This window comes from Physeter macrocephalus, chromosome 18 (genome assembly GCF_002837175.3).
Source record: "Physeter macrocephalus isolate SW-GA chromosome 18, ASM283717v5, whole genome shotgun sequence".
NCBI lineage: Eukaryota > Metazoa > Chordata > Mammalia > Artiodactyla > Physeteridae > Physeter > Physeter macrocephalus.
Window position 1 is genome coordinate 38,000,190 of NC_041231.1, and position 26,804 is coordinate 38,026,993.

The window sequence follows — 26,804 nt, forward strand, 5'->3', positions numbered from 1 at the left end:
GATCAGGCACACAGTAGTCAATAATACTTCACACATGTCCTTACCAGGACCTGGACAGAGGTCCCTCCCATCCCTTATTGCCTTTTTATCAATCTCCAAAGGGCTGGGAATGGAGGAAGCGATTTAGGATGAGGGAGGAACCTCTTCCTGGCACTCAGCCTCCTTCGGCCTCAGGCCTTTTCCACACGGGAAAATCAGCTGGCCTCAGACTCACCAATACCCCTTTGTAGCAGGATGCCAAGAGGTGCCGACATCTTTGTATCCTGAAGCATATGATGTTGGCTCTTTAGAGCTTCCTGGACTGGTTGCACTTGGAGAAGCTCAAGGATGAGCCAGCTGCCTCCCTGGGTCGTGCCCTGAGAGAGTAGTGGGGTAGAAGGCGGTGCACTGAGCAAAGAACTTCCACAAGACTCGTGGTCCCTTAAGTCGTGTGCTATTAAGTTTCAAAGACAAAATTCTCTGTAATTGGAGTAAACGATTTCTTGAGGTCAGTTTTAGGTGGGCGACAGAGAGCAAACCACATTAAGGAGTCTGGGCTGCCAAAGCCTGGCCTTTACAAATCTGGTCTGTTCTTTGTCCTTGCTGAAACTCACATTGTTCAAATATATCTCACCCTGTGGGCCCACCTCATGCAAGCTGCTTCACTTTCTGCATGGGCCTTCTGTATACACAATACATCATTCTGTTGGTGGGTAGTGTTGATATTAATTGATATCAAAAGGCTTTTCTTTCTCAAGATGCCGTTTGAAAATACAGCTTTTAAAATTTAGGCAAATGAGCATCTATCTCCAGGGTTGATCATAGCAAACCTCACCCACCCTCATGCCAGGGGTAAGAGAGAGGCTGTTTTGAACAGGGTCTTTCGTCACCGTCTGTCTTAAGTCACCTCCTACTGAACTTACGGTTGAAGATTCAGGGTCATGAGGGAAAGAAAACAGTAATTAACTGGGAAAAGTTGATTGAGCGGAATTTTTTCCCCCGCATTATGATTAGAACATGACTGTGGGCTGAGCACCATACATAATATAGGTTTTCCCTTGAAATTATCCAAACATTTCTTAATGGAATGCCTTTTTTAAGCATCTGCTTTTGTAATTGAATGTGTTCCTAAAGATGGGTCAGCTAACTAAAGCAAGAGCCCACAGGAAAAACTGTGTTAATGCTTCTCCCCCAGTCTAATTTATGACAGTTCCTAATTGGCCTGCCTCATTTACAACTCCTAAAATTAATTTTAGACCCTCTCTTAGAGCCCAAGTCATCATTAATAGAACGACAGCAACAGGGAGTGAAATAGAAATGTTTATAAAGCTCCCTTTTAAATTGACTGTGATAAGTGACGTAGGGATGTATTACCATCAGAGGATTCTGGAACTCTCTTTGTGAAGGCTAGCCACAGGCAACTCTCGAAAGAAGGCATTTATCTTGGCAGGAGATGCCCTTCAGTCCTGTTTTGTTTTATTCCCTTGAGGATTTTTTTTCAGGGTGGCTAAAACCATTTTTTTGGTGTTTTATTAGCTGTATCTTGACTACCTCCTACAAACTGAATGACAGCTTAGGGTTATTAAATGTGTTCTTGCACATATTTTTATCCATTGTTAACCCTGACTAAATGCATGCAAGGGCACAGAATCCCCCCCTTTTTTCCTCCATTGTTGCCCATATTTGTTAAAGAAATTATTCCCCTTGACATTTGTTTAGGCTGCACTTTGATAAAATGCTGTCTATGGTCCACTTTCTTAGCTTGGCATTCAGCAGACTCTTATAGATTTATTTCTCTTTGCATTATCTTATCTTCCTTTCTAGCATATTTGGGCTTCCTTTTCATATTTTAAGTTACGTTTTGGGGCATAGACAGATTACCTTAGTAATTGTATACTGCAGCATTGCAGTGTTCTAAAGATAATTCTGCAAGCTTTTGGCATATACTTAACCCCACTAACTATTTAAAGATGAGTATATATGTTCCTTTTTATGTTGTCTGTGAATAAGCAAAATGGACAGATTAAGTGCTGAAAGTGACTTCAGGCTTATAGAAACTTTCTTCAGGTTGATGGGACAGTGACAATTTCTGAAGCAATGTAAATCTGGCCTTGAATCTAAAAGGTGGCTTACTTGATGAAGAAATTAATGAGGATTTTTCTTTGTGTTTCCGATTTATAGCCAAGTGTATATACTCTTTATATTTGAGCCTTTTTAAAAAAGATGTAGATGTAAAGGAGGCTTTACAGGGCTGCAAATACTTCAGTTTTCTCAGGTTTGAAAGGCTGAGTCAAAAAAAAACACCCAGAAACATTTAAGCTTCCTAGTTTATTTCAATGTCTGCTATTTTCTAAAAACAGTGAATTATTTGTTATTAGTGCTTTAAGACATATCAGCGCATTGATTTATGGAAATTGTAAAAGTTTAGAAGCTAATATAGGGCTAGCAAATGAACTTATTCTTAGAAAAAACTTATGCTTAGTATCCCTCACCCTCAAAAAAAAAACTCCTGACTTTCGAAGTAAGGTTAATGAAAATCCATAACCGTGCAGAATTAGCTCATAATGATTTAAACTATTTGTTAAAAAGTATCAGATTAATAAAAAGTTATTTTAAACTCATTTTGTAAAGATTTTTGCTTAAAAAAAACCACAAATGTCATGGCTCTGTCAGCCCAGAATTAAGGATTTGCTTTGCCTGGCATCCCTGTACAAATAGGTAATGGCTAGATATAACCTTAACATATTCAGAACATCTCTCCAGATATCCTAAAGTGTGAAATGTTCATATTTCTCTAGTTTTATATACTTAAAAAAAATCTTCTGCCAATTACTCTTTGATTTAAATAGACTGGAATTACTGGAATGTAGATTTCAATCAAGGTATTTTAAAAGAAGTTATCATTAGTTTAAGACCAGTATTTAAATGAGGGTTTCCAAATATGTTTAATCCTTGTTACACTAATTTTATTCAGAGTTCTATCATTATATAATACCAGTACTTGTAAAAGAGATTCGTTGGCCAAAAGCAAACAAACAAAAAAACAAGCAATCAATAAGGAAAAGGTTACAAAGAACAAAATTGTTATTTTGTATGTATATGAGTATTGAGGAGTGGTTTTAAATACACTTTTATAAAAATGATTTTAGATATATTTGAGGTTCAATAATTAAGAATAACTAGATTTGGGGCTATATTTAGTGACAATATCTATAGAGAATTAGGAATTAATATGTTTTTCTTTGATCAAGAGAAAACTGGGAATTATAAATTAATTTATTGGTTCTTTTGATGGTATTATAAGAGGAGCAATGCATGTTAAATACATGAAGAGCCCTAGTTATAGAATTGTAGGAGAAAAGGAATTTAGAAGGGTCATTCTTTAGGTTGATGATGACGTTTAACAGTTACTAAAGCTATCTCATTCTGAATTTTGACCTGGAAGAGGAAAATGGGTTTAAAAGGGTCATGGAACATAGGGATATAAAAGTGGACATAGGGAGCCTAGTTAGGAGATTATTGTAATTGTCCAAGTGGGAGATGATGTGGATTGTACCAGATGTGTATGTATGTGAAAATGTGTGTGTGCACCTACTTGTGTGTAAAGAATGAGAAGGACAGAGAGAACATACATACCTTGATGGGAAAATGAGGAAATTTCAGGTATGCCAAGTATTTGAAGCATGTACCTGCAGTTTATTTGGTGACTGAAAAGCTTCATTTACAATTTTTTAATGTTTACTCTTATGATATTTTGTGTGAGGGAAGGATAACACAGAAAGGTATAAGGAGAAAAAGAGTAAAAACTAGCCTATCCATTCCACCACCATTAGATAATGACTCTTAACATTTTAGTGTATTTCCCTCTCATTTTATTTTCCTATGCATATGGTTTTGTGTTTGGGGGATATTATTGTGTGTACATTTGCAAGTCAAAAACTGTGAAGGGTCTGAGATTTTCCCTATTGGCATTGCTAACAGGCTAGCCTGCCTCAGTTTCATGGACGCAGGCAGAAGACCAGAGACTTTTGGGTCAGAGGCAATGGCTTTATTGCACAAGGTGCAGAGAATAGCATCAGCATGTTTATGTCCATACCCCTTTCCCCAAGTCTCATGGAGGCAAGGCAGGTGGGCCAGGTGAATAGCTGTATATGCAATGGGTTTCATTAAAGGAGAGCAACCCTGAGCTTAGGGAACTTGACTTTTTTATAATGGGCAATAACATGTCTGCCTTTTGCTCTGGAAGGAGACACTATTGTACATGGCAGTAAGCATGTTTACCCTTTGATCCTAAGGGAGACACTACATCTATCTCCCAAGGCTATTCACTCTACAAACACCCTTGGAAAACTGTGAGAATAGAAGATAATACCTTTGCTCATAAAATGTGCAGGAATATGAGACTCATGGAGTCTCTCAACAAACATAAATCTTTTCATATATCATTACTTTTTTTTCATCAGCATTTAAAATGGCTGCATATAGCTGTGAAGAGTGAATTGTTGGGACATAGCAAAATGTACTATCAACTTCCAGTTTTCCAAATAATGATCTTTTAGGTTGTTTCCATTTTAAAGTCTTGGAAATTTCTAATTGGGGCAGAGTGGCAAAAAATAATGCAATCACTTTGGGTGTGTTGTAGTTAAGTTGGAGTAGATAGCAATTGGGTTCTCCCTGATTTGAAGTCCATGCAGCCTCTTCACCTTGGCCTTATGTATAAGTATGCAGTGGCTATGAATGGCCAACATGTCTGTTGTCTCAAGATGTTATCCGGAGGAAGACAGGCTCTGTGAAGCTGAATATTAATGCTGTTATTTGTAGTCCAGCCTGCACTGGTTTTCTTCTGCAAAGTGGAGATATTTCCTGACATTTCTGCTGATCACATCTGACTGATCCTCAGACAGAAGCTCCTACTGCCTGGCATGAGCAGGGCCCAGAAAAGTCCATACAAATCCCTATGGTGGAAAGGGAAAAAAATCTGAGATCCAAATAATGACCATCTTTTCCGAACATCTGGAGAAGGCCTGGTCTGGTGATGGGGATTAAAGAAAGGCAAAACAGCATCATGACCAGGTTTTAGTCCCAGGACTTGTGTGCAAGAAAGTACCCAATATGGAGGCTTTCCTGGGTCTCTAGGGTCTTCTAAATTATCTAGAATATTACTGAAGTGACACAAATGGTTGAGACAAGTCCTCCTCAGAGGAAAGGAGGACTAAATGAAACATAGCAGGAGAGCCATTTCTTAGTCAATAATGGTCTCAGAAAATTCCAGGTTAAAATTTGTGACAGATGTTGACAGAAAATTGCACTGTAAAATGGGAGCAAGAAACTGTAATACTTTTCTGAGCGAGCAATGATCAGTGATTAAGCAGCAGTCAAAGCATTGTAATTTTTTTAAGTGAGAGGAAGAGTTATCCAGTGGTGTCTTCCACAGTTTTTAGAAAGTATAAAGGGAACTTACTTATTTCTTGAAGAAACTTTTTTTTAACGTCTTTATTGGAGTATAATTGCTTTACAATGGTGTGTTAGTTTCTGCTTTACAACAAAGTGAATCAGTTATACATATACATATGTTCCCATATCTCTTCCCTCTTGCATCTCCCTCCCTCCCACCCTCCCTATCCCACCCCTCTAGGTGGTCACAAAGCACCGAGCTGATCTCCCTTCGCTATGCGGCTGCTTCCCGCCAGCTATCCACCCTACGTTTGGTAGTGTATATACGTCCATGCCACTCTCTCACTTCGTCCCAGCTTACCCTTCCCCCTCCCCGTATCCTCAAGTCCATGCTCTAGTAGGTCTGCATCTTTATTCCCATCTTGCCCCTAGGTTTGAAGAAACATTTTTGACATCTGCTTTATGCTTAATGCTCTTCTAGAAGTTGGAGAATTGGTGGTGCCCAAGACAAATGAGGTTCCAATTCATGGAGTGTCAAGTCTAGAAAACAAACGAACAATAAGTATCTTAAGATCCTTTCAAATAGTAAAGAGTTCCATGAAAAACCAGTGTAACGTGACAGACCAGTGGCTTGGGTACAAGGTGGAAGCTGGGAAGACACTGCTAGGGATAGTGGCTAGAGAGGGCTTTTCTGAGGTGAAACATGAAGGGTGCCATTTGTGGCAAAGGCATTCCAGTCAGAGGGAATGGCAGAGGCAAAGCTTATGAGGTGAGAACAAGTGTAACGTTTTCAGGGACTAGAAAAGAGATCAGGAACAAAATGTGCTAGAGGCTAGTGACTGAGGAGGGAGGAAAGGAACAAGATGGCCTCAGGGAGGTGCTCAGGGCCAGTTGGTGTAACGAGTTGCAGGCGTCAGTAAAGGGTCTGAATTTGAAGTTTAATGGGTGATGGAATGGACTTTTCATGCAACAGAATGGTGGAATCTGGATTTATATTGTTTTTAAAGACTACTTTGGTCTCTGTACCAGGGCGGCAAGTGGTTACCAGAGCTACACCAATGGTTACTGGTGGTTGGGAGAAGTTTATAGGAAGGGAATGAAGGATGACTTCTAATTAGGAGGCCTGGGCTACTTAGTGGATGGTGCAGTAATTACTGAGATAAGGAAGACTGAGAAATGAGAGTGGTTTTTGGTGGAATGCCATGGGAGCGTTACTAATTTTGTTGAAAATTGAAAGGAGACCCTAGTAAATATCTCTGCATGCCTTTCTTCCAAAGAAAACCTTGCATGATAAAAATAATACTTGATATTGAAGTTGCTGCCCAATTTTGTCGAGTCGTCTTGGGGTACCTAGAACCTTACCTGGCAGGTGGCTGGCTGGCTGGATGGATGGAAGGATTGACGGATGGATGAATGGTTGAATGACTGGATGGATAAATGGGTAGATGTCTTAGAAAGGAATGGGCAGATTGACTCCCTTCATTTCTCATATGCAGCTGTGTCTGTGAAACCATCAAAAGATGCATGTTTCAGAGGACACAGTGTGTTGGTCTCAGGGATTCTGACCCAAACTACTTTGTACATTCTGAGAGTCAAGTAGGTAGTTTTTCTTAAACACTATCCATAGGTCCTCCCCTCATTTGGTCCTCTGGCTCATTTCAACTATAAATGCTGATTTTTTTTCACTTTATAAAAATCATCACAATAATCTTTATTTTACCAGACAGGAAGCACTGCTTGCGGCAATCAGTGAAAAAGATGCAAACATTGCCTTGCTGGAACTGTCTGCCTCCAAAAAGAAAAAGACACAGGAAGAAGTGATGGCCCTCAAGCGGGAAAAAGATCGACTTGTGCATCAGTTAAAGCAGCAGGTGGGGCCTTTTGCACGAATGGTGTGTTTTGCTGGGTTTGGGGTTTTGGGTGCTTTCTCTGGGTTTAGCTACTCTTCATTTTGCCATCCATCCTGCAGGTTCATGCAGCTAAAACCAGGTAGGAAGGAGTGAAATGGCCCAAATTGTCGCTGGAACAACATTTTATTGCTTTTCTGTGTTTTTGTGCATGTGCCTGGGCTTGTGTGGTTTGCAACCAGTGCTGTTTTCCTTTCTTTTGTGTTAGCATCATCTCCCCAGAAATAGCTCTCAGCTCTCTTCCTTCCAGTGGACTTTCTGTGACTTCTGACTAAATCCTAGAAAGTACTAATTAAATTCTGGGCACCTTCTTTCCCATTGGACTTGTTACCTTCTGTCTTGCTCACTTTCTGGGCCCAATAATAACGCCCGTCATCCAGTTCTTTCGATTTCTTTCTCACCATTCTTCCAACTTTGATTCTTCACCTATTTCCCAGGACTTTCCAGCCAACGACCCTTTCCTACCCCCTATGCTTGGAGACTGCCCAACTATGCTTGGAGACCTCCTCAGCCATTATTTAGTCAAATATTTTTCTATTACCTGTTTACCCCATTAACCTGTTTTTCCCTCCTCTCTAGGCCACTATACTTCTTCTGAGGGAAAAGGAAGAAGAGACAAAATCCTAACTTGTGCAGAAAGTTCTTTGCTTTCTGGAGGGTTTTCTAGTAGTGACTTAAATGGAAATATATATACCTGAAGCATATTGCAAAGTCATCCCTGAAATCTTCAGGCATTATTTCTCCTCCATATCTAACTTGAGGGCTTTTGGAATCAATAGTTAAAGATATTCAGTTGGATTCTAGCTTCATTATGAAACCCACTCAGCAGATAATGGCTCAGTGGTCTGTGGTCTCACAAGGTGGCTGCCACATCTTAGCTAGGGCCACCTGTGAATGCCACATGGTACCATGTGGAGTGTGTCCATATTGATTTCAGCCCCCAGGACTGGCTGTCTGCCTGCTGGGGAGATCTGGGCTGAGCACAGTGTGCAAGGTAAATGGAAAGGAAGCCCGAAAGGAAAAGCTCTCTCCCCTCACAACTGGGACAACTTTTTCCCACCTCAGGAAGGAAGAGCCATCCTTTGGCCCTGAACCAGAGTCTTATTCTCATGGGGCTGCCTTGCTGTGAGAGAGAGAGAGAGAGAGAAAGAGAGAGAGCACGAGAGCAAGCGCCGCCACGCCTGGGTGCCCTCTCCTGCAGAGGGAAGGTCCCAGTCACTGCCAGACGTTGGGGTCATTCCGCAGAGCAGCATGCCTTGCTAGTGCTGGCCCCAGGGCTCGGGGGCCGCTTACATCTGACCTCTTTGTTTGGGGCTGTGCATCTTCTACACGGGTTTTTCCACCCACTGGGCCACAGAAAGTCAAGTCGGGGCTCCTTCTTTGCTTTCTCTTAATTCCTTCCCTGTGCGCCCTGTGCCCTCCCCTCCTGCACCTAACCATTGTAGCTTTCTCCCACAGGTTTATAGACCTAGGAAACAGCCCCCGAGCTCGAATATACCATGCACTTGTGATGCTGGCTACAGCTCAGATATTACGGCCAAGTACCACGGGTCCAGCTACGATGCATACATGATCCAAAGGTCTCAGGTCAGTCAGCTGCTAAGGAGATACTCTCCCCCACCATTGGGGATGGGGGTGCATAAGACCTACATCACATCTTGACCTTCACCTCTTTTGATGATTTCCAGTATTGAGTGGCCATAAAGTCTGGAACCATAGATGATAGCACTGTATCTTGATTTATAATGCAATTTCATTATTTGGTATTTGCCAGTGGTTCTAGTTTTGATGGCCACCCCACAGGGACAGCTCTTCTGAAATAGCCTGGCACTGCTGTAAAGACAAGATGCCAGGGGCCTTACTGTCAGGCGCATTGGATTAAATTTTTCTTTTTGTCTCTTAGATACTTTCCTCCCCAAATCTCCTTCTACCCTTCCCAATAAGGAATTTTTTTTTAAGGCTGCTTTTTTTCTTTCTCAGCATCATGAAAATGCACTCCTGGATTCCAGGAAGGATTGAGTGTAGCCCTTCAATTTGCTCCTGGGAAACTGTACAAAGACTTCATTATTCACGACAGGCTTGGTTTTGAGTATCATGGGGCACATTTGGGAAACCCCAGCCATGCACAGTTAGTCTCCCGGCTGGGCTAAAGCAGGGTCTGAAGGGCTGTTGTGGAAAAAGAGGCAGCAAAGGAGGAGGATGGGCTTCTTCCCATGACTTAGGTTTGAAATTCTTCCCCACACCCTACTGGCCACAGAGCAAGAAAGAATGTGAATTTATGTATCCTTGTAAATGATAATGATTCTAAATATAATGAGTAATTTGCTTATAAAAGCATGCCCTTTTTTACTGAGGGTTTACTTTGTGCCAGAATGTGAATCCAGTGTCCCTGGGGGATTTTGTCTCACAGTCCTCACAGCAGCCCTGTGATGTGAGTGTCAAGATTACCTCCTCTTTTAGGGGCCATAGCTGAGATTCAGAGTGTGGAATAACCAGCCCAATACACACAGCTTGTAAGTGATAGAGCTCAGGTTTTGTATAGTCCACCTGCGTCCACACATACCCCACCATGTTCAGAAAGTAACTCAGAGTTGCAAGCAGATGGGTATTCCAGAAATTGTGAGGGCCCCTTATCTTTGTATACCTGAAGTAGATGCCAAAAACCCATTTAAGAATGTTCTCCAGCCACTCGCAAAGAGTAGGTTCTGCCTAGAGCTCTTGAGCTTAGGATGTTTGATCCCATCAACAACTACTAATACTTCTGAGCTCTCAGCATGTGCCAGGTGTGGGTCAAAGGGCTTTACATACATTAACTCATCAACTCCCACCGAAGCAGAAGGGCTGATGCTCTTACAGAGGAGGAACCAGAGGTCCAGAGAGGTTGGGTGCCCTGCTCAGGCTTCATAGCTGGACACACCATGATACTTAAACAGATTCTTTTGCCACACAACCTTAAATGGATTTTGCAGATGCCATCTGGAGTTGCACTGCTTAGGTTGAATTTTGTTTCTAGCACTTGTTAGCTGAGTGATCATGAGCAAAATACTGAACCTCCCTGAGCCTCAGTTTCCTCATCTGTAAATTGGGCTAATAACGTAATTCAGAGGGTTGTTTGTGAGGTGTAATGTATACAAAATGATTTGCACATGCCTGGCACACCAATGTGCTATATATGTGTAAGCTGCTATTACTACTACTACTACTGCTACTACTAATTGATTTTATCACCACCAGCCCTCAGAGATAGTTTGATTTTAATTTCAATTTCATCTTTGCTGTTTTTCACATGCCTTGGAGTCGCAGCTTGTTGAGAACATACTGTTGAACTGTGGGAGAAAGAGCAGACAGTTGTTGGCACTAAAGCCTTCCTGGTCCCCCCATCCCTAAAGCCCAAGCACTTGGGGAGTAGGGAGCAGACATGTTAGGAGTTCTAGACCCTAGTTCCCAGCCTGCACTGAACAGGCCCCCAACATTTATTAAGTTTGTTTGGTTTGTGTATGCAGCCCACATGGACGTCCATCAGAGAGGACATCCCCAGGAGGGTGAGTCCCAGACCTCAGTGGTCATCACCTGCATGTCTGATTTGGGAGAGCAGAGTTCTTTTAGGCACCCAGGCTAGTGGGAGGGGAAGGTCGTAGGTCTGGGTGTTCACCTGCCCAATGTTCTGCAAGGATTTTGAGGCAGATGGGCTCATGAGAGATGTTACCCTCTTCAGGCTGCCTTTTGAGCTCATCTCATGCAGGTCTCTCTGTCCACATCATTCCCAGTGACTGAACTCGAGTAGCTCATTCAACAATCCCCATAGCTATTGCACTTTGCCAAGCACATAGTGGGCACTCGATAAATATTAATTGTGTGAATGATTACATGACTTCCATAAGCCAGGTCTATACCAAGTGTTTTATATATACATAGGTTTACAAACGTTATCTCATTTTGTCCTCATAATCAACCAACTACCCAACATATTGCATACCTACCATGTGCCAGGCTCTCTGACAGGTGCTGGGGATTCATCCACAACAGATATTTTACACACAGTATCCACAATCCCTTCCTCATGGACCTTACTTGTTAAATTAGAGGGGGTAGAGAGAAAGGTAATAAGCCATAAACATAATAAGTAAGTTATATGGTAGAAAAAAGAAAAATATAGACCAGCATAACAACAACAGGAAGGCCAGGGTAGGACTGAGAGGCTGATGACACTGTAAAATAGGGTAGACAGGATGGGCCTCACCGGGAAGAAGCCATGAGCAAAATTTGAAGGAGGTGAGAGAGTGAGCTCTGTGGATATTTAGGGGAAGGATGTTCTGGCAGAGGGAACAGCCCGTGCAAAACCCTAAGGCAAGAGAGTGCTGGTGTGCTTGGGAATAGCAGAGAGGGCAGTGAGGCTGGAGTGAATAAGGAGGTGAACCATCACAGCAGTAATGGGCTAGGGTAGGCTGTGCAGGATCTGCTAAGAGTGGTATATTCTGGAGCAGAAATTATCCAAAGTTAGGAAGCAGAATACACAGTACCACTCAGAGTGCCCTCTTTAAGGTTGCTCTAATTGAGCCTACTCTCCAAGTCCCCTGGCTCCAGCCTTGAAGGAGTCCCAGTGCTTAGCTTGCATTTTTTTAAAAAGCATTGGTGGGTGGGAGGGAGATGCAAGAGGGAGGAGATATGGGGATATATGTATATGTATAGCTGATTCACTTTGTTATACAGCAGCAACTAACACACCATTGTAAAGCAATTATACTCCAATAGAGATGTTGAAAAAAAATAAATAAAAATTTAAAAAAAATAAAAAGCACTGGCACTCCATTGGAGCCCCAGAGAACTAATGCCAGAATTTGCTTGTTATGGCTACTGAGATTTTCAAATAGAATAGGAACAGGGCCCTTTGACAAAATGCCCTCCCTGACTTTCTGGCAGTCTCAGTAACATATCACTGGAGTCCAAACCCTGCCCTTTCCTTGCTGTGAGGAGGTAGGCAGGTGGACAGTAGTGACCACCCCCATGTCATTGGCCTGCTCAGGGTGGTAGCTATGCCTTGGAGAACTGCAGCCAGAGTCCAGACCAGGCCAGAAGTTCTCAAACCTCGGTGGGCCGAAGCATGATCTTTTCTAAAGATGTCTCATGAAATGCTCATCACTCTCTGGCTCTCACTGCTGAAAAATCTTCCCTGGCTTCCCTTGCTGGTGGGATAAAGACAAATTCAAGCCAACGTGCTCTCTGCCTTGTACATGCAATTCCCTTTGCCTGGAACACATTTCCCTCTTTTCCTCACCTAGTTAACACCTACTGGTTCAATTCAATCTCAGTCCGATATCACTATTTCAGGGAGGCCTCTGGGACTTTCTCAACTGGGTCAAATCCCCAGTTTGGCACTCTTGTAGCACATGTACATCATTTAATTGCATTGGAACAGATGCAATTTTGCATTTGTTTTGGTGATTACTTGAATAGAAACTATCTGTCCTGCTAGGTAATGAACTCCATGAGGACTGAGAATGTGGCCTCATGACTTTTTTTCTGCTGACCATTTGTCTCCAGGCCTAACACAATTGCTAGCACGTGGTAGGCATTCAGCAGATATTCGTTGACTGTATAAATAAATGAGTGAGTGAATTGCCAGGGCAGCTTATTAAAAGAAGAGACTTCTTTGATCAATCATTACATTAGACAAGACTTAGCCTCATAATTCTTCTGACCCTAATATTCCAGGAAGCCACCACCAACTTATAGGAGTTGGTAGAAGACATGGAGACCTGCTTGCTGAATCATGACCACAAAATTGGTGCCATGTTCTTTCTTGCCATGTTGCAAGACACTTTGCAGAGATGACTTTTACCATACTAGAATTATTTGCAATGGTGTCCATTTTGAACCTTTCCTTCCAGTCTCTTTGCTGTATTCTAGTTCAGATCCCTTCCAATTTTGGAGGTTCTTCTTGAATTAAATGCCACTGAGTTTCCAGATGTGGCAGAGATTACTTGCAGTTATAAAGGGAGTCCCGCCATTTCTTCCCTGAAAACGTCTGAGCGTCTTATAAATTAATTTGCCTAGAAATACCTAAACTCCCATTAAACACCTATCAAGAGAGCCAGAGAATATGATATGAAATCAGTTCAGAAATTCCAACTATGCTTAACAACAAAATAATCTTTATGACTCTCTTCAGGTGTTGACATCTGAGTTGATTTTAGGCTGAGCACTGTATAAAGGTAAGAGAGCAGTACAAATTAACTTTATGTTACTTGTTGCTTACAAGAAGATAAAGGATTAATCATAGTTTGGTAGTAGACATATAAGTTTATCCAATTCTTGTGTTCTTCCCAATTCCATTTCTTCACAAGCACACACCCCTGACACTTTTATTCTACCTCTTCTTAAAAAAATCTTCCTTCCAGATTTTTGCAATATTGGGAGAGGGACTCAGTTGGGAATTAGTTAAGGGTTTTTTTGTTTTGTTTTTTTAGTTTTCTTGTTCTTTCTCTAGGGATGGTAGTTCTAAAAAATATTACTAAAATTTACCATCTTTCCTTCTTCTGTGTCTTGGATCCAATCCCCCCGCAACTCTTTTCCTCCACCCTTGAAGAAAGGACTGACATCAAAATAATTAATTCTGAAATCATTGGATTTTCCTGCTGCTAAAGGGTTTTGAAGGAAGCTTAAAACTAAATCTTACCCCCTAAGCCTTATTCCCAAATGCTCCCTTGTGTGCTGAAGTAGTGAAATGTACATCCTTGATGAAAATGCCTGTTTAAAATGAGGGCCAGACACTATTGTTTAGTTAAAATTAGAACCAGCTTATTTCTCAGAACCAGTTAGAATACTTTTGTGATCAGAGATAAATTGTGCTTGGTTTTCTTTTCCCCTTCCTACCAGTTCTGGCCTTGCTTTTGGTTACCCACTGGTCAGTTGGGAACAGGAAGGCGTTAAAACCAGGAGACTAGTCCACTGATTCTCTATGTTTTCCCCCAGAGATTGCAGAGAAGTCCTATGTCCAGGTTAACATTCTGGAGGCTATGCCAGGTCTACACAGTATAACTGATTTGGGTATGTCTCCCCCTCCCCTATCGTGTCAGACCGTCATAGGATTGTCTCTAAGAATTAGCCAAACAGGTATGGCCAAGAGTGGGAGAAGGCAGACTCTGCCCTGGGAGGTATTCAGGAGAGCTGGTTGTAAGGATGAGATTCTAGCCAAAATTGGATCTCAGCAGAGGTAGAACCATCCTGTCAAGGAAAGCAGGAAGCACCTGAGTGGGATGGTTGACCAGGCATTTCTTTCCCCCTCTACTTGGGGCCACATCTGGCTGTGCTCCCCATTTACACTTCCATTGCATGGTGTGCAGATGACTTTTAATTACCCTTTATGGTTTAGGAGGTGAGCACAGTGGAACAGCAGTGAAGGAACTTCGTGCAATAGGGTTCCCATAGCCTCATGTTGTGGTTGGATGAGTGCCAGAAAAGCTTGATTTGATCCCAGCATTGTAATGCATCACAGACTTGCCCCAGATCAAATTGCTGGAATGCAAATGCATTGGTTTTCACTGTAGACTCACTTTGGGTTAAGCTGTTCATGACCCACTGGTAGAATCTAGCCACATCTCTATTTATCATTGACTTCAGTGCCAAGGGTCTTTACAGTATGTTCTAGAGAAACCTTTTCTAAAAAAGAAATACTTAGATCACTCCTCGGCAAGCGAAGGGCAGGGCATCCTCACAGAGGTAAAACCTGAACTCCTTGGTGTTACTGAAAACAGTATACTCTTAGCGTCCAAGTGATTGACCAGGATACTACTCTGCTCTCTTAGCCTGGAGACATTTCTTACTCTAGGCAGCTGGTGCCTCAATTCCAATACTCAGGGAATCCATCTGGTTTGCCAGTTACAGCACAAGCTAGCACTCAAAGATTGTGGGGGCAAAGTGTTTTCTGTGTGATTCCATATGTTTCTCAAATCCCTGTTAGAAATGCACCTTCCCAAAGCATCAGGCGGACTCTGATGGACCACTTTTCTGAGTCTCTCATTTGAAGGAAGCCATGTTTTAAAAACCAGTTAATAAATAAATAAATTATTTAATTAATTAAACCATTTTAGTTCCCTTCCCTAAACATTCATGGACCACCTTCGGTGGTGCTGTGTGGGGCACTCTTGGGCTATAGAAGGAGATGTTGATACTGACTTTGTCCTTGAGCCTTGGGTTTTTTATCATCTCTACCACCTATAAGGCAGATATTAGCTCATGAAACAGATGACAGAACAAATTGCTATTTTTTGGTGCAGAAGTGTTACCAATGTGCAAAAGTCTTTGCTTGCTAGAGGGGCAGGGAATACTTCCTGCAGAAATAGGCATTCCTATGGATGTTATAATTGACAATCCGTAGCCTATCTTTTGTGACAAATGACTATCCAACCATGATACTTTCTTAAGTTTTCAAGGATCCTAGTGTAAGTGTTGCTACTCTTAGAAAAACTTGCTCTTTGCTTTTGGAGTATACCTTCTTAAGTAGAAAAACTTGAAAAGACCAACTTTACCACTTCATTCCCCCACTTTTAGAAATACATAAAGGGGGAGACGGGTCTGACTTGTAAGTTTTAGAGTGATTTGCCAGCTTTGTTTCAGTCATTTGAAGCACCCCCTGCAGTATCTAGCCATTGGCACAGTACATCAGAATAACAGGCTTTGCTGAAGGTGACCAAAACAGAGAAGAGTATACAAATGCCAAGAAGATCTCTCATGTGCTGTCTTCCTCTTTTTTTTTAATTCAAATTTCACATCTGCGCTCTATTTTTAAACAGTTACTCTTTAAGTGATAACGCATGTTTTACCAAGCCTCTTATTGGATTAGACATGTTTGAAATCCCCTCAGCTTTAACCTGTTCATTACTGCCTCCAAGAGCATTCAGATAGTGTATATGGGGAAGAGTTTCCAAGATGTCACCCTCCATGGAGCCACTGTATTTTGGGGAGGGAGGGATCCAGCAGTTATGCTGCGTAGATTTTGGGGGGACCTTAGACTGACATTGCTTTAAGAGGAATCAAGTGTGGGTGTAATGTGTGCAGCATTTTTGCTATTCATCATAGTTTTCCTACTCACATTTTAGAGTAGGAGGAGTTAACGGTTTTTGAGCTCTTACTGTATACGTGGCACTGGGCTAGGAATTTTAAATATATTATCTCATTTAATTCTCATAACAGCTCTGAAAACCAGTTGTTATTAATCCCATTTTGGAGATGAGGAAACTATGGTCCAGGAACTAGGCAAAGATGCCACGGCTAGTAAGGGGTCTCATTCCAAAACTCTTTCATGGTCTTCCCAACAGATGTCCCCAAGTTGGTGCTATACCTCTTAGGTCATAGCCCCCCTGACCTGGGGCTAAAAAGAAGCATAAAAAGCAGGCTTTATTCTGTGACCCTGAGCACTACTCCCAGCCTCTCCTGCCGTGACCCCGGGGTCACATGTGCAGGCTGGGGAGGGCGATTTATCTCTTCCTGCATTACCAGGCGTCACCCACTGCCAAGGGGAGAAAGGGCTGCGGGCCTGATCAAGTGTGTTGCCATTTTCTGCTTTCCCGCATGAAATGTTGACGTTTGCCTCTTGGAGCTTTTCTTTGTGTTTCGTTCTCAAGATATCTGCTTGAAAGCCTTTTTTCCTTTAGTTTTCCGCTTTCTTCTTCATTTAACATTCAAAAACAGGTTCCTCCTGGTCTCGTTCTCTCTCTCCCTCCTTTCCTTCCTCTCATCATATAATTAAAAGTCCTTTCAGGTTGTCTTCACCTTATCATTTCAATTGAATTGAAAAAAGACCCGACTTCCTGCCCTTGTGTCTTCCTGATGCTGAATTTCAAAATGAAAGAAAAGTCCTTACCCTGCCCCTTTTTTGCTTCCTGCTACCCCTTGAATAATTGTGTTTAAATCATGCTGATTTTGTCATTGATCTGCATTGTTGTACGGACTGAGTTTACCCTTTCCTGGCTTCAGAATTTCTTCTTTTTTGGCATTTGCAAGTAATTAACTGGAAAAGGATTTTTCACCCTCCTCTCTCCTGATTACAGAAACACAATTATCAAACTCAGAATTTAACATTTCTCTTTCCTCTTACTCCACTCCATATTCTTTTTGGGAAGTGCCACTTTTCTTTTGTTATCCTCTGCCACATGCAGAGGTAAAAGTTCCAGAATCCCCCATGTTTACTGTTTTTTTTTCAATGGAGCACTATATTAAAAAGTAATAAGGACTATATACACTATTGATACTATGTACAAAATAGATAACTAATGAGAACCTACTGTATAGCTCAAGGAACTCTACTCAGTGCTCTGTGGTGACCTAGATGGGAAGGAAATCCAAAAAAGAGGTGATATATGTGTATGTATAGCTGATTCACTTTGCTGTACAGTAGAAACTAACACAACACTGTAAAGCAACTATACTCTAGTAAAATTTTTTTTTAAGTAATACGGACTTAATCTTGTAACCATCCTTATTATGTAAATGATACTTTTCATAGTTGAAAGCATATAAATAAATGTTTTATTGTAAAAATAATGTATTCTCATTATAGAAACTTAGAAAATGTAAATAAACACTAAAATCACCCATAATCCTGCCACTCAGAAATAACTGCCATTAAGATTTATACTTTCCTACATTCCATTGTGTACATACATATTTGAACAAAGACATGACATACTACATAATAAAGCTTTTTTAGCTTTATAAATGTTTGATATTGTGTGCATTTTCCGATGTCCTTAAAAGTCTTCAAACTCATATATCTTAGTTCTATGATTTCCATCACTGCCATAATTAATTTTGTCATTCTCCTATCGTTGGGATTTCAATCGTTTCTAGTTTTTCACTTTTATAATCACACTTGGTGAACATTTCAATACATAAATCTTTTTTTTCTGTTATTTTCCTTAAGATTAATGCCCCAAAGTTGAAATATTGGAGTTACGGGTGTTTTAAGGATTTTAGAGAATTAAGCAATAGCTCTCTTCTACAAAGTAGTTGACATTTTAAAATTTTTACATAAATGTCAACTGTTTGTGTTAAGTTTGTTTCTAATAACATGCCAGTCTCATAGATTTGAGAAAGAATATCGCTCTTCTAGGACAAATGGTAGGTAAACTTAGAGAGCAAGAGGTAGAGGCAGATTTTTATGACTTCCAAGGGGAGTAGTCATGGGACAAAATGGGCAGTTCATTCAGCAAATCTTTATTGAGCATCTACTATATGCCAGATACTGTTCTGGACATTGGGGTTAGCATAGAGAACAAAACACAAAAATCCCTGCCCCGAGAGAACTTGTATTCTAGTGGAGGACACAAATAAGAAACAAAATAAAGACATCAAATATATAGCATGTTAATTGACAATAAACGCTATGAAGAAAAATGAAGATGATGTTCTGTGAGGTGGCTGGGGGTGATTTTGAATAGGGGAATCCCAGGATGTCTCCTTGAGAAAGGGACAGGTGAGCAAAGACTTGCAGGGAGGTGGGAGTAGGCCATGTGGAGTATTGTGCAGGGAGGGAGTTGTCAGTGGGGACAAACTGAAGCCAGGAGAGTTGGAATCTGTTCTTCTCAGGTCAGATCCCAAGTGCAGTTGCTGAGTTGACAAGGTGGGGGAGCCAGAACCCCACAGCACCAGTGTTTAGATGAGATAAATTTTTTTAAAAATCAGCACACAACCAAAACCCCATTCTCTTATCTTTGCCCTGATGTGGCCATTTGGAAATGCCCATTGGACACAGCCAGCAAATCTTTACTCAGATGATCTTTGCACAGTGGAATTGTGCAAGGAGTTTACAAGTTCAGATTGGACAGAGAGGTGGTCCATTTCAGAAAACAGTGACGATTGACTGAACAACAGTGGCAACTCAGAAGGTGTCAGTCCAGGCTTGTTCTTATGCCCCAGAAACCTCCGATTAACCAATCATCTCGAGGCTGGTTTATTTCCTCTCTCTCATGGCTCAGCGCTCCTAGAATTACAAACACAGGTCAGAAGCCAACCAGAAACCCTACTGCTTTGGGCTACCTTGGGTGTGCCAAAGCCCCTTTAGGTGCTAGGGTAGGAAGCAGGTGTGTGGGTCACAAGGTCAGGCAGAGTTTCTGCTGTCAGTCTTCTTGGGTTTGGGGGCCAGATACTCTCTAAGATGTCTGACTCAGCAGCCATCCAGGAAGTGTGATGTTAAATCTTTAATCTTTAAACAAAACAAGGGAGCCCATCTCACCAGATGGGCTGCCAGGAAAGCCCTGGCAGGTAATAGGAGGTAATAGAAGGTCTGGGAATGAACCTGGGGGTCAGAGTTTTAGCCCAGCTCTGACCCCCAACACACTGAGAACCTTGGGCAGCTCGTTTTGCTTCTCTCTCCCAGGCTCAGCTTCCCCATCTGTAAGGTGAAGGGATTAAACTAACAGACCTCTTAGCTCTTCACAGTTTTCATAGTCAGAAACTATTCCAGCACATTCAAATATATAGTACATTGAGTACTTGATCTGTACCAAGGACTTGAGGATGCACAGGAAAGTGACAGTATTTACCTTGATGGAGTTGAGTAGGGGAGATATATTATTCAGTAAGATAGTAACACAGCTATTATTTCTTGAAGAAATGATATTCTAGACACAGCATTGTGCTTTTGTTGTTTTATTACAATCCTCACAAAAACTCAATGACGTAATACCATCATTGTCTCCACTTTGCAAATGGAGAAACCAAGTCACGGAGTTAGTGAGCGAATCTACCTTAGGGGTAACAGAGTTAACCGCTTTGTTTTCCATTGCAACACAGTTGCCATCTTTCCCACCAGGGAATGTTTGAGAATTCTCGATTTCAAAGATGACAGAGAAGAAGGAAGGCTCTGAATTTTGCTCATTTGGCTTGTGTAATCCCGACTCATCTTCACTTATTAGTTGTATGATGGTGAGCAGGTGAACTTACCTTCCTGTGAGATGGGTATGTTGTTTGCTGTCTAACTCACAGAGAAGCATTATCGTGAAGCATCTTCTCTGGGAAAAGGTCTTTATAAACGCTGAGGGCCGCACAAATGTGCAGGATGTTGATCTCAGTTCTGAGGTGCAAAGACAGGGCTATGTTTTTTTTCCCCACAGGGTAGCGCTGTGCTTTGAGGAACGATGGTCCCAAACAGTCTCTGGTGACAATCCATTGACACAGACCCACTCCACATGACTTGTTCCCTTGACCAAAGAAGAAAGAAATTGAGTGACAATGTTCATAAATAGGCCTCTGTCTTCTGCTTTTCTGGGAGCCAGACCGTGATTTATCCTTAAAGAAAAACAAATAGTGCAGAAGGTGCAGACATTGGCTTGAAAGAACCCAGTTCAGTGTGGGTTCAGACATCTTCCTTCCAGGAAAGAGTATCCAGATCTCCCAGCCCTGGTCTTGCTTGTCCAGGCTTCTGGGAGGTCTGCTGAGGCCAGGGTCTTCTGAGGCTTCTTGAGATGAGGTCGGGCTTCCAGGCAGAGCCTCTGTGTTCCTGAGCTTTCTAGTGATGCAATCCTTGGTGAGGCAGGGAAACAAAAAGCTGATATTTTGGAGGGGGAAGAGCCATCTCTGGGGGATTATTTTTTATGAACCAAAGACCCTTAAGTGTTGCCGATTTATCTTAATAGCAGATACTATGAGCAAATGTCCCAGTTGCCTCTTTGTACTTTTGGCAAGTATGGATGAGAAATGGAATGGAGCAGACCCAGTCAGAGCTGGCTAGCTCAAAGTGTAGAAGTCTTAATCTTCCTCCCTCCAGATATGTAACTTAGAAATGTTTCCAAAGTTTTCCAAGTTGCAGGTGGACACCCAGCTTTGGCAAGACGCAAAGCAGGTTCCATCACTAGGTTTTCCGCTTCCAAAAAAATAATCTTGGGCTTGAGGGGAGAGACACCTGAGTCTTCCCTAGGTAGTTAGTTCTTTAAGCTCAGTTACCACGTTCTGGTTCTAACGGTACTATTTCTGTATAAAGAAACCTTCTTTAATCACACGAAGAGCCCTCCTGCTTGTTGTACACATGATTGGGATTCTCAGAGGACACTGCAGGACTAGGCTGCATATCCTCCTCCATCAGGGCTGGAACAAGACCACGCTGAACCCAGCACCTTAGAAGATGGAGTATAAATTATGTTAAGGCCATGTTGAATGTTGTAACATTTACTAATCCTTATTAGATATGGATAAATTCTCATGGCTTAATTTGGCATGTTGAGCCAGTTGTTCAGATTGTCTTTGGAGACTGGAAAGGAAATGCAACTTTAGTGTAATTTTTCTTTTGTTCCTTTAGAAGGGGACATAATTTTTTATTGTTAGCTGGTGGAAACCTTGGTGAATTGTGGCCAACTGTGGCTCACCCCCACAGGAAGAAAGCATCAGACTTTAGCTGAGAACATGTTCTTTGAAACAAACCAGAATATTTGATTTTTGAAATATCTTCCCACTTTAAAAACATGCTGTCCAACAAATATTAATGTTCTGACCCAGACCAAGAGAATTGAGGAAGTAGAAAGCTATAATTTCTCTCTGAGGAAAATTTCAGAGTGATGTGTGATGCTTTAGTTTAATAATAACTCCACTGAGCATGGAAATAATCTATGAGGATACAAGTACGGCCACAAGAATTCACAGAGCATCCCTTCACTCTTGGTTCTTGCTTTCTCCAAAGTGGGAGGTGCTAGGTGTTGGCTAGATGTCAGGCATTTCATATTCCTTTACTAGGTCACCCACATATACATGACCTTGGGCACCTACTGTCACTTTACTTCCATTTCTGGAATTTGGTAAAAAAAAATATACTTGATAAAAGTTCTCCCTTTTTTCTACCAAACAGTTTCTTTTTTTAATTGGAGTGTAATTGCTTTACAATGCTGTGTTAGTTTCTGTTGTACAATGAAGTGAATCAGCTATAAGTATACATATATCCCCTCCCTCTTGGACCTCCTTCCCACCCACCCCCCATCCCACCCATCTAGGTCATGACAGAGCACCAAGCTGAGCTTCCTGTGCTATACAGCAGGTTCCCACTAGCTATCTGTTTTACACATGGTAGTGTATATATGTCAATCCTAATCTCCCAATTAATTCCACACTTCCCTTCCCCCACTGTGCCCACCCATCCATTCTCTACATCTGCATCTCTATTCCTGCCCTGCAAATAGGTTCCACATATATGTGTTAATATACAATATTTGTTTTTCTGTTTCTGATTTACTTCACTCTGTTTGACAGACTCTAGGTCCATCTACATCTCTACAAATGACCTGATTTTGCTCCTTTTTATGGCTGAGTGATATTCCATTGTGTATATGTACCACATCTTCTTTATCTATTCATCTGTTGGTGGACATCTAGGTTGCTTCCATGTCCTGGCTATTGTAAATAGTGCTGCAATGAACATTGGGGTGCCTGTGTCTTTTTGAATTATGGTTTTCTCTGGGTATATGCCCAGTAGTGGGATTGCTGGGTCATATTGAAAATCATTGAGTATTTTAAATTGCTTGGATTGAAATCTATTGTCCTGTTCTTTATTCTTTTTTTTAGCATCTCACATAGTTTGGTGGTCACTCAAACATGCTCAGTAATCACCTTGAGGGGACTCAAATCTTGTCAATTTTTATGAGTTTGATCAAGTTTGGGGGTTATTGAATCAGTTGGTATTATAGCTGCAAAATTATTTAAGTGAGATTCTTGCTCTGTTTGTAATTACAGGTTTGTTCTAACATATCTGTTTTGCAGATTTTTATGAGCAGGAATTCTCTTGGGCAAATCCACCATGATTCTCAGTGTGGTTAGGGTAGGCGATTTTCTACCCCTGGGGTGGTTTTTCAGAAGAGTGGTCATGTAAAAAAGACCATTTCTGTCCTCTTAGCAGCACCCAATTTTCAGCTTCTGCTGAGAGCAGGATCCAAAATTACCCTATCTCCTTATGAAATTCTGTTGAAAAATGTTAGTCCCTGTACACTGTGCACAAAAGCCAAATTACTTTTGGAATGTTCTGTGGAACTCTGGGAATTCAGATAGAGATCAAGAAAACAGCACAACATCTTTTCCCCTCCTTTGCTCAATCTGTTGATTGATTTGTAGGCAATTACTCTCCTTACCTTGAACCCTCTGAAGTAAAGTCTTGGGTCTAAATTCTATTGCTTTTTGTTGATTCCTTTATTTGTTTGTTTTTTAAGTGTTATATTTTGTTCCCAAAGTCAGAGAATGCAGAGAAAAGTTCTGGGAAAGCAGAGGGCTCATTCTGCATTTAAAGCAGTATTCTCCTAAAAATTTGCCAGGAAGTTAAGGTGTTTCTCATATCTTTTACACTGCTGAAATGTAAATCAAAGAAAGAGCTTCTGGAACAAACCAAACAAAAACCACACACTTATTCAGGGACAATGTCAGAATATGCTCATGCTGGATTTTATACTCAACAATGCCAAGATCTTTATGGCATATAAGCTTCCCAAAACTTCACAGAGGCATCCCTAAAGAAGTGAGAAATCTTGAAAAAGAGGAATAAAGGATTCTTTCCTGATTATTCTTCAGTAGTAGCATACCAAGAACAAATAGTGAAAAATACTGGACCTTTTCTAAGTTATTCCCAGCTTGGAACTTCTACAAGTCTTAATGCCGTGCCCCATAGTCTCATAGATAAAGAAGGAAGGTCACAAATTAGAGTGGAAACTAAAAGGAATTTCTGGTTCTCTGTAATGTTTCTGGCTGTCTCAGGCATAATTCTCAAAAAGAATTTATGTGTGTCTTAAAGTTTAAAATAGTTACATTAACTGCAGCAGCAGTTCCTAAACCTGGCTCTTTTTTGACGTGGATATTTGAGATTCTTCCTCACCTTCACCAAATACCAACTGGAGGGCCAGCCCAATGACCTACACCCTCAGAATTTCAGAGGAAGGACACTAAAAGCTGATGGATCTGACTGACAGACCAGCATTTGGGAGGCACTGAGCTACTAAAGGAGACCAGCAACCCTTACGCCCCTGAAGGTGGGAATCCTTGGGTCACCAAATGCTCGCTGTCTCTTTATAGATATCCTTGCAAATTCAGCTACTGTAAATGTAAAAATGAATGGCAAGGTTTGGGCTGGCTTTTGGCTGCAATTGTGACCAGAAGAGGTGGAACTGGGGGCTGATACAGGACCATGTAACAAGAGTGAGGGTGGGAGTGGAAATAAGCCTGTCAGCACAGGGCACACAATGATAATGGGTAAGAGAGACAGTTGATCAACAGAGTTTACTCAGCACAAAGAGAATCTGAGCCTTGTTCCAGACATTCTAGGGCTATAAAAAGGAATCAGAAGCCACCGAATGAACTCAGGTATCTATCTAGAGCACCTCACTTGATATCTAGCAGCCTAGGCTGACGATGCCATTTGCACAGAATCAGAGAGGTTGAGTAACTTGCTGGTAGTTAAACAACTATTAAGTGACTTAACTTTGACCATTTAATCCAGGCCTTCTGACTCTACTTCTAGTTTTCTTTACTCTCCAGGATACTTCCAGTTCTGGAAATTGTCTTAACAGGGTACATTTGAGCCTGGCTGTGACCTGGTTTTGTAGGGAGGAGTCGCTCCTGACAAGGGAAGCACCAGGGTAGAGATGAATGGGTGTGGACATGGGATTAGAGATAGAGCATCCTTGGGGAGAGTTTCTGTGGAGGAAGCTGGGAAGAGGTCACTTGTTCAGTAGGAAAGAGAGAGGATGGCCTTGCCCGGCAGCTGAACTGTTTCTGATAAACAAGGTGATAGGGAACTACTCTGTATTCTTCAGGGAGAGTAAGATATGAAAACTGTCAACATGAAGCAAGTTTGAAACCAGCATTTTTGATTAATGATAAAATGGCTTCTGAGGTTAGATTGCTGGGTCATTTCTGCCCATGAGATCTTGCCCTGCATTTGATGAAGCTTGGGCACCTCCCAGGCCATGGTCTTGTTTTCTGCATGCTTAAGAGTAGTTGGTCAGTAATGATTTGACTCTTCCATTAATGCATCCTCACCCCCACCATATTAAGGATAAAATAATAGCTTCCTTCAATTAAACAGCCCATGAGACATGGACATTCAGTCTTTTCTCTGAAGCACAGATGTCAGATAGTGTCCTATAAAGTTTCAGGACCTGAGAGGAGATCCTTGGGCCTTTAACCTTAAAATTCCAGAACTAAGGACCTTATTTTGCTACCAGTTTCCATCTCAAGTTTGTTCCTAAATGATCATTATGGTGCATGATTCTTTTCATGGTTTATTTCCCAAAATAAGGAGGAAAGAGAGAGAAAGGGGCAGGGGGGCAGGGGGGCAGGGCGGAGATAGAGAAAGAGCGCCTACCGTTTGATTTGGGGTGCTGTTTTTTGTTGTTGTTGATTGAGTAGGACCTGGCCTGAAATGTCCTCAGGCACATGCTATTTCTGAGATGTAATTATGCTTTTTAACCCACTCCTTTATGTCTGGGTCCTTAATATCCAAGCTCCTATATAATTATCAAGTTCAATGTGTGGGAATGAGACAAATATTTTTTGCATGAGTTTAGCCTATACATTACTGCAATGCCGTGTTATTATAAGATATTTTCTAAACTCAGAGCTCTACTATTAACTCTCTCAACTTGAAAAGACCCAGCAAAGAGATACTCCCAATCTTTGGCCCATGGTGCAAAACTCAGATGTACACTGACTTGATCCAGATGAGGGCCCTAGGGCTGTTGGGGGAGGATTTGAATTTGGCACTAGTGCATTGGTCCTGAGCCTGACAGGGACTTGGGAACCCTTCCTTTTCCATCCAACTGTATTGCGTAACTACAGCCAGGACATTCATTCCAATTGGGAAGGACATGCATTCTTTAGTATTTGATAGGGGCCAGATTTGTTCACTGTCTCTCCTGGAGGAAGTTTACTGTGCTAGTTTGTTAGACTAGAGAGAGATTGGTTAAGAGTAATCAGAATTTTAAAGGACCAGGCTGAAAGGAGGGGAGCTGTGGCCTGTTCTGTTTTTTGAAGTTCACCAAAATAGAAGACAGCAGGAGTCCAAGTTCCCTAAGGTCAGTCTCAGGAATCTCTTCCCATAAACTAAAATTATTTTGATACCATTCCCCCCTCATCTGAGAAACAACTTATATATCAGCGATTTTATATAGGGAACACAGAAAATTTTTTATTCTTTCATTTATTATTTCCTGTCATTTATTAAACATTCAAATAATATAGAAGGAAAGAAAGGAGGAAGTCAACTCCCTGAAATTCAAGCACCTAACAATAACCGTCAGTATTTTGTGCTCATCTTTCTGGACTTTTCTCACATATGCAAGTATGTATGTGTGTATCCATATACACACATACACATATGAACATGTTGTTTTACCACCTGCTTCACCGTCCATTCAACTATATTTTGTGATACACTTTCCTTCTGATGAATATAAATATACGTCACTCTTTTTTTTTTAACATCTTTATTGGAGTATAACTGTTTTACAATGGTGTGTTAGTTTCTGCTTTACAACAAAGTGAATCAGTTATACATATGTT

The 26,804-nt window shown here is 41.4% G+C and overlaps 1 protein-coding gene across 3 annotated transcripts in view; it reads left to right on the forward strand.

The window, feature by feature from the left end:
* Positions 1-26,804, forward strand: part of ERC2 (ELKS/RAB6-interacting/CAST family member 2) — a 991,464-nt gene that overhangs the window by 744,330 nt on the left and 220,330 nt on the right. For all 3 annotated transcript variants that reach the window (XR_008615821.1, XM_024123747.2, XM_024123746.2), the window contains exon 14: positions 7,097-7,244. Coding sequence is in view for 2 of the 3 variants with exons in the window: in XM_024123747.2 (XP_023979515.1) it covers positions 7,097-7,244 (148 nt within the window). In the remaining variant the exon portion in view is untranslated. The remainder of the gene's footprint in view (positions 1-7,096; positions 7,245-26,804) is intronic.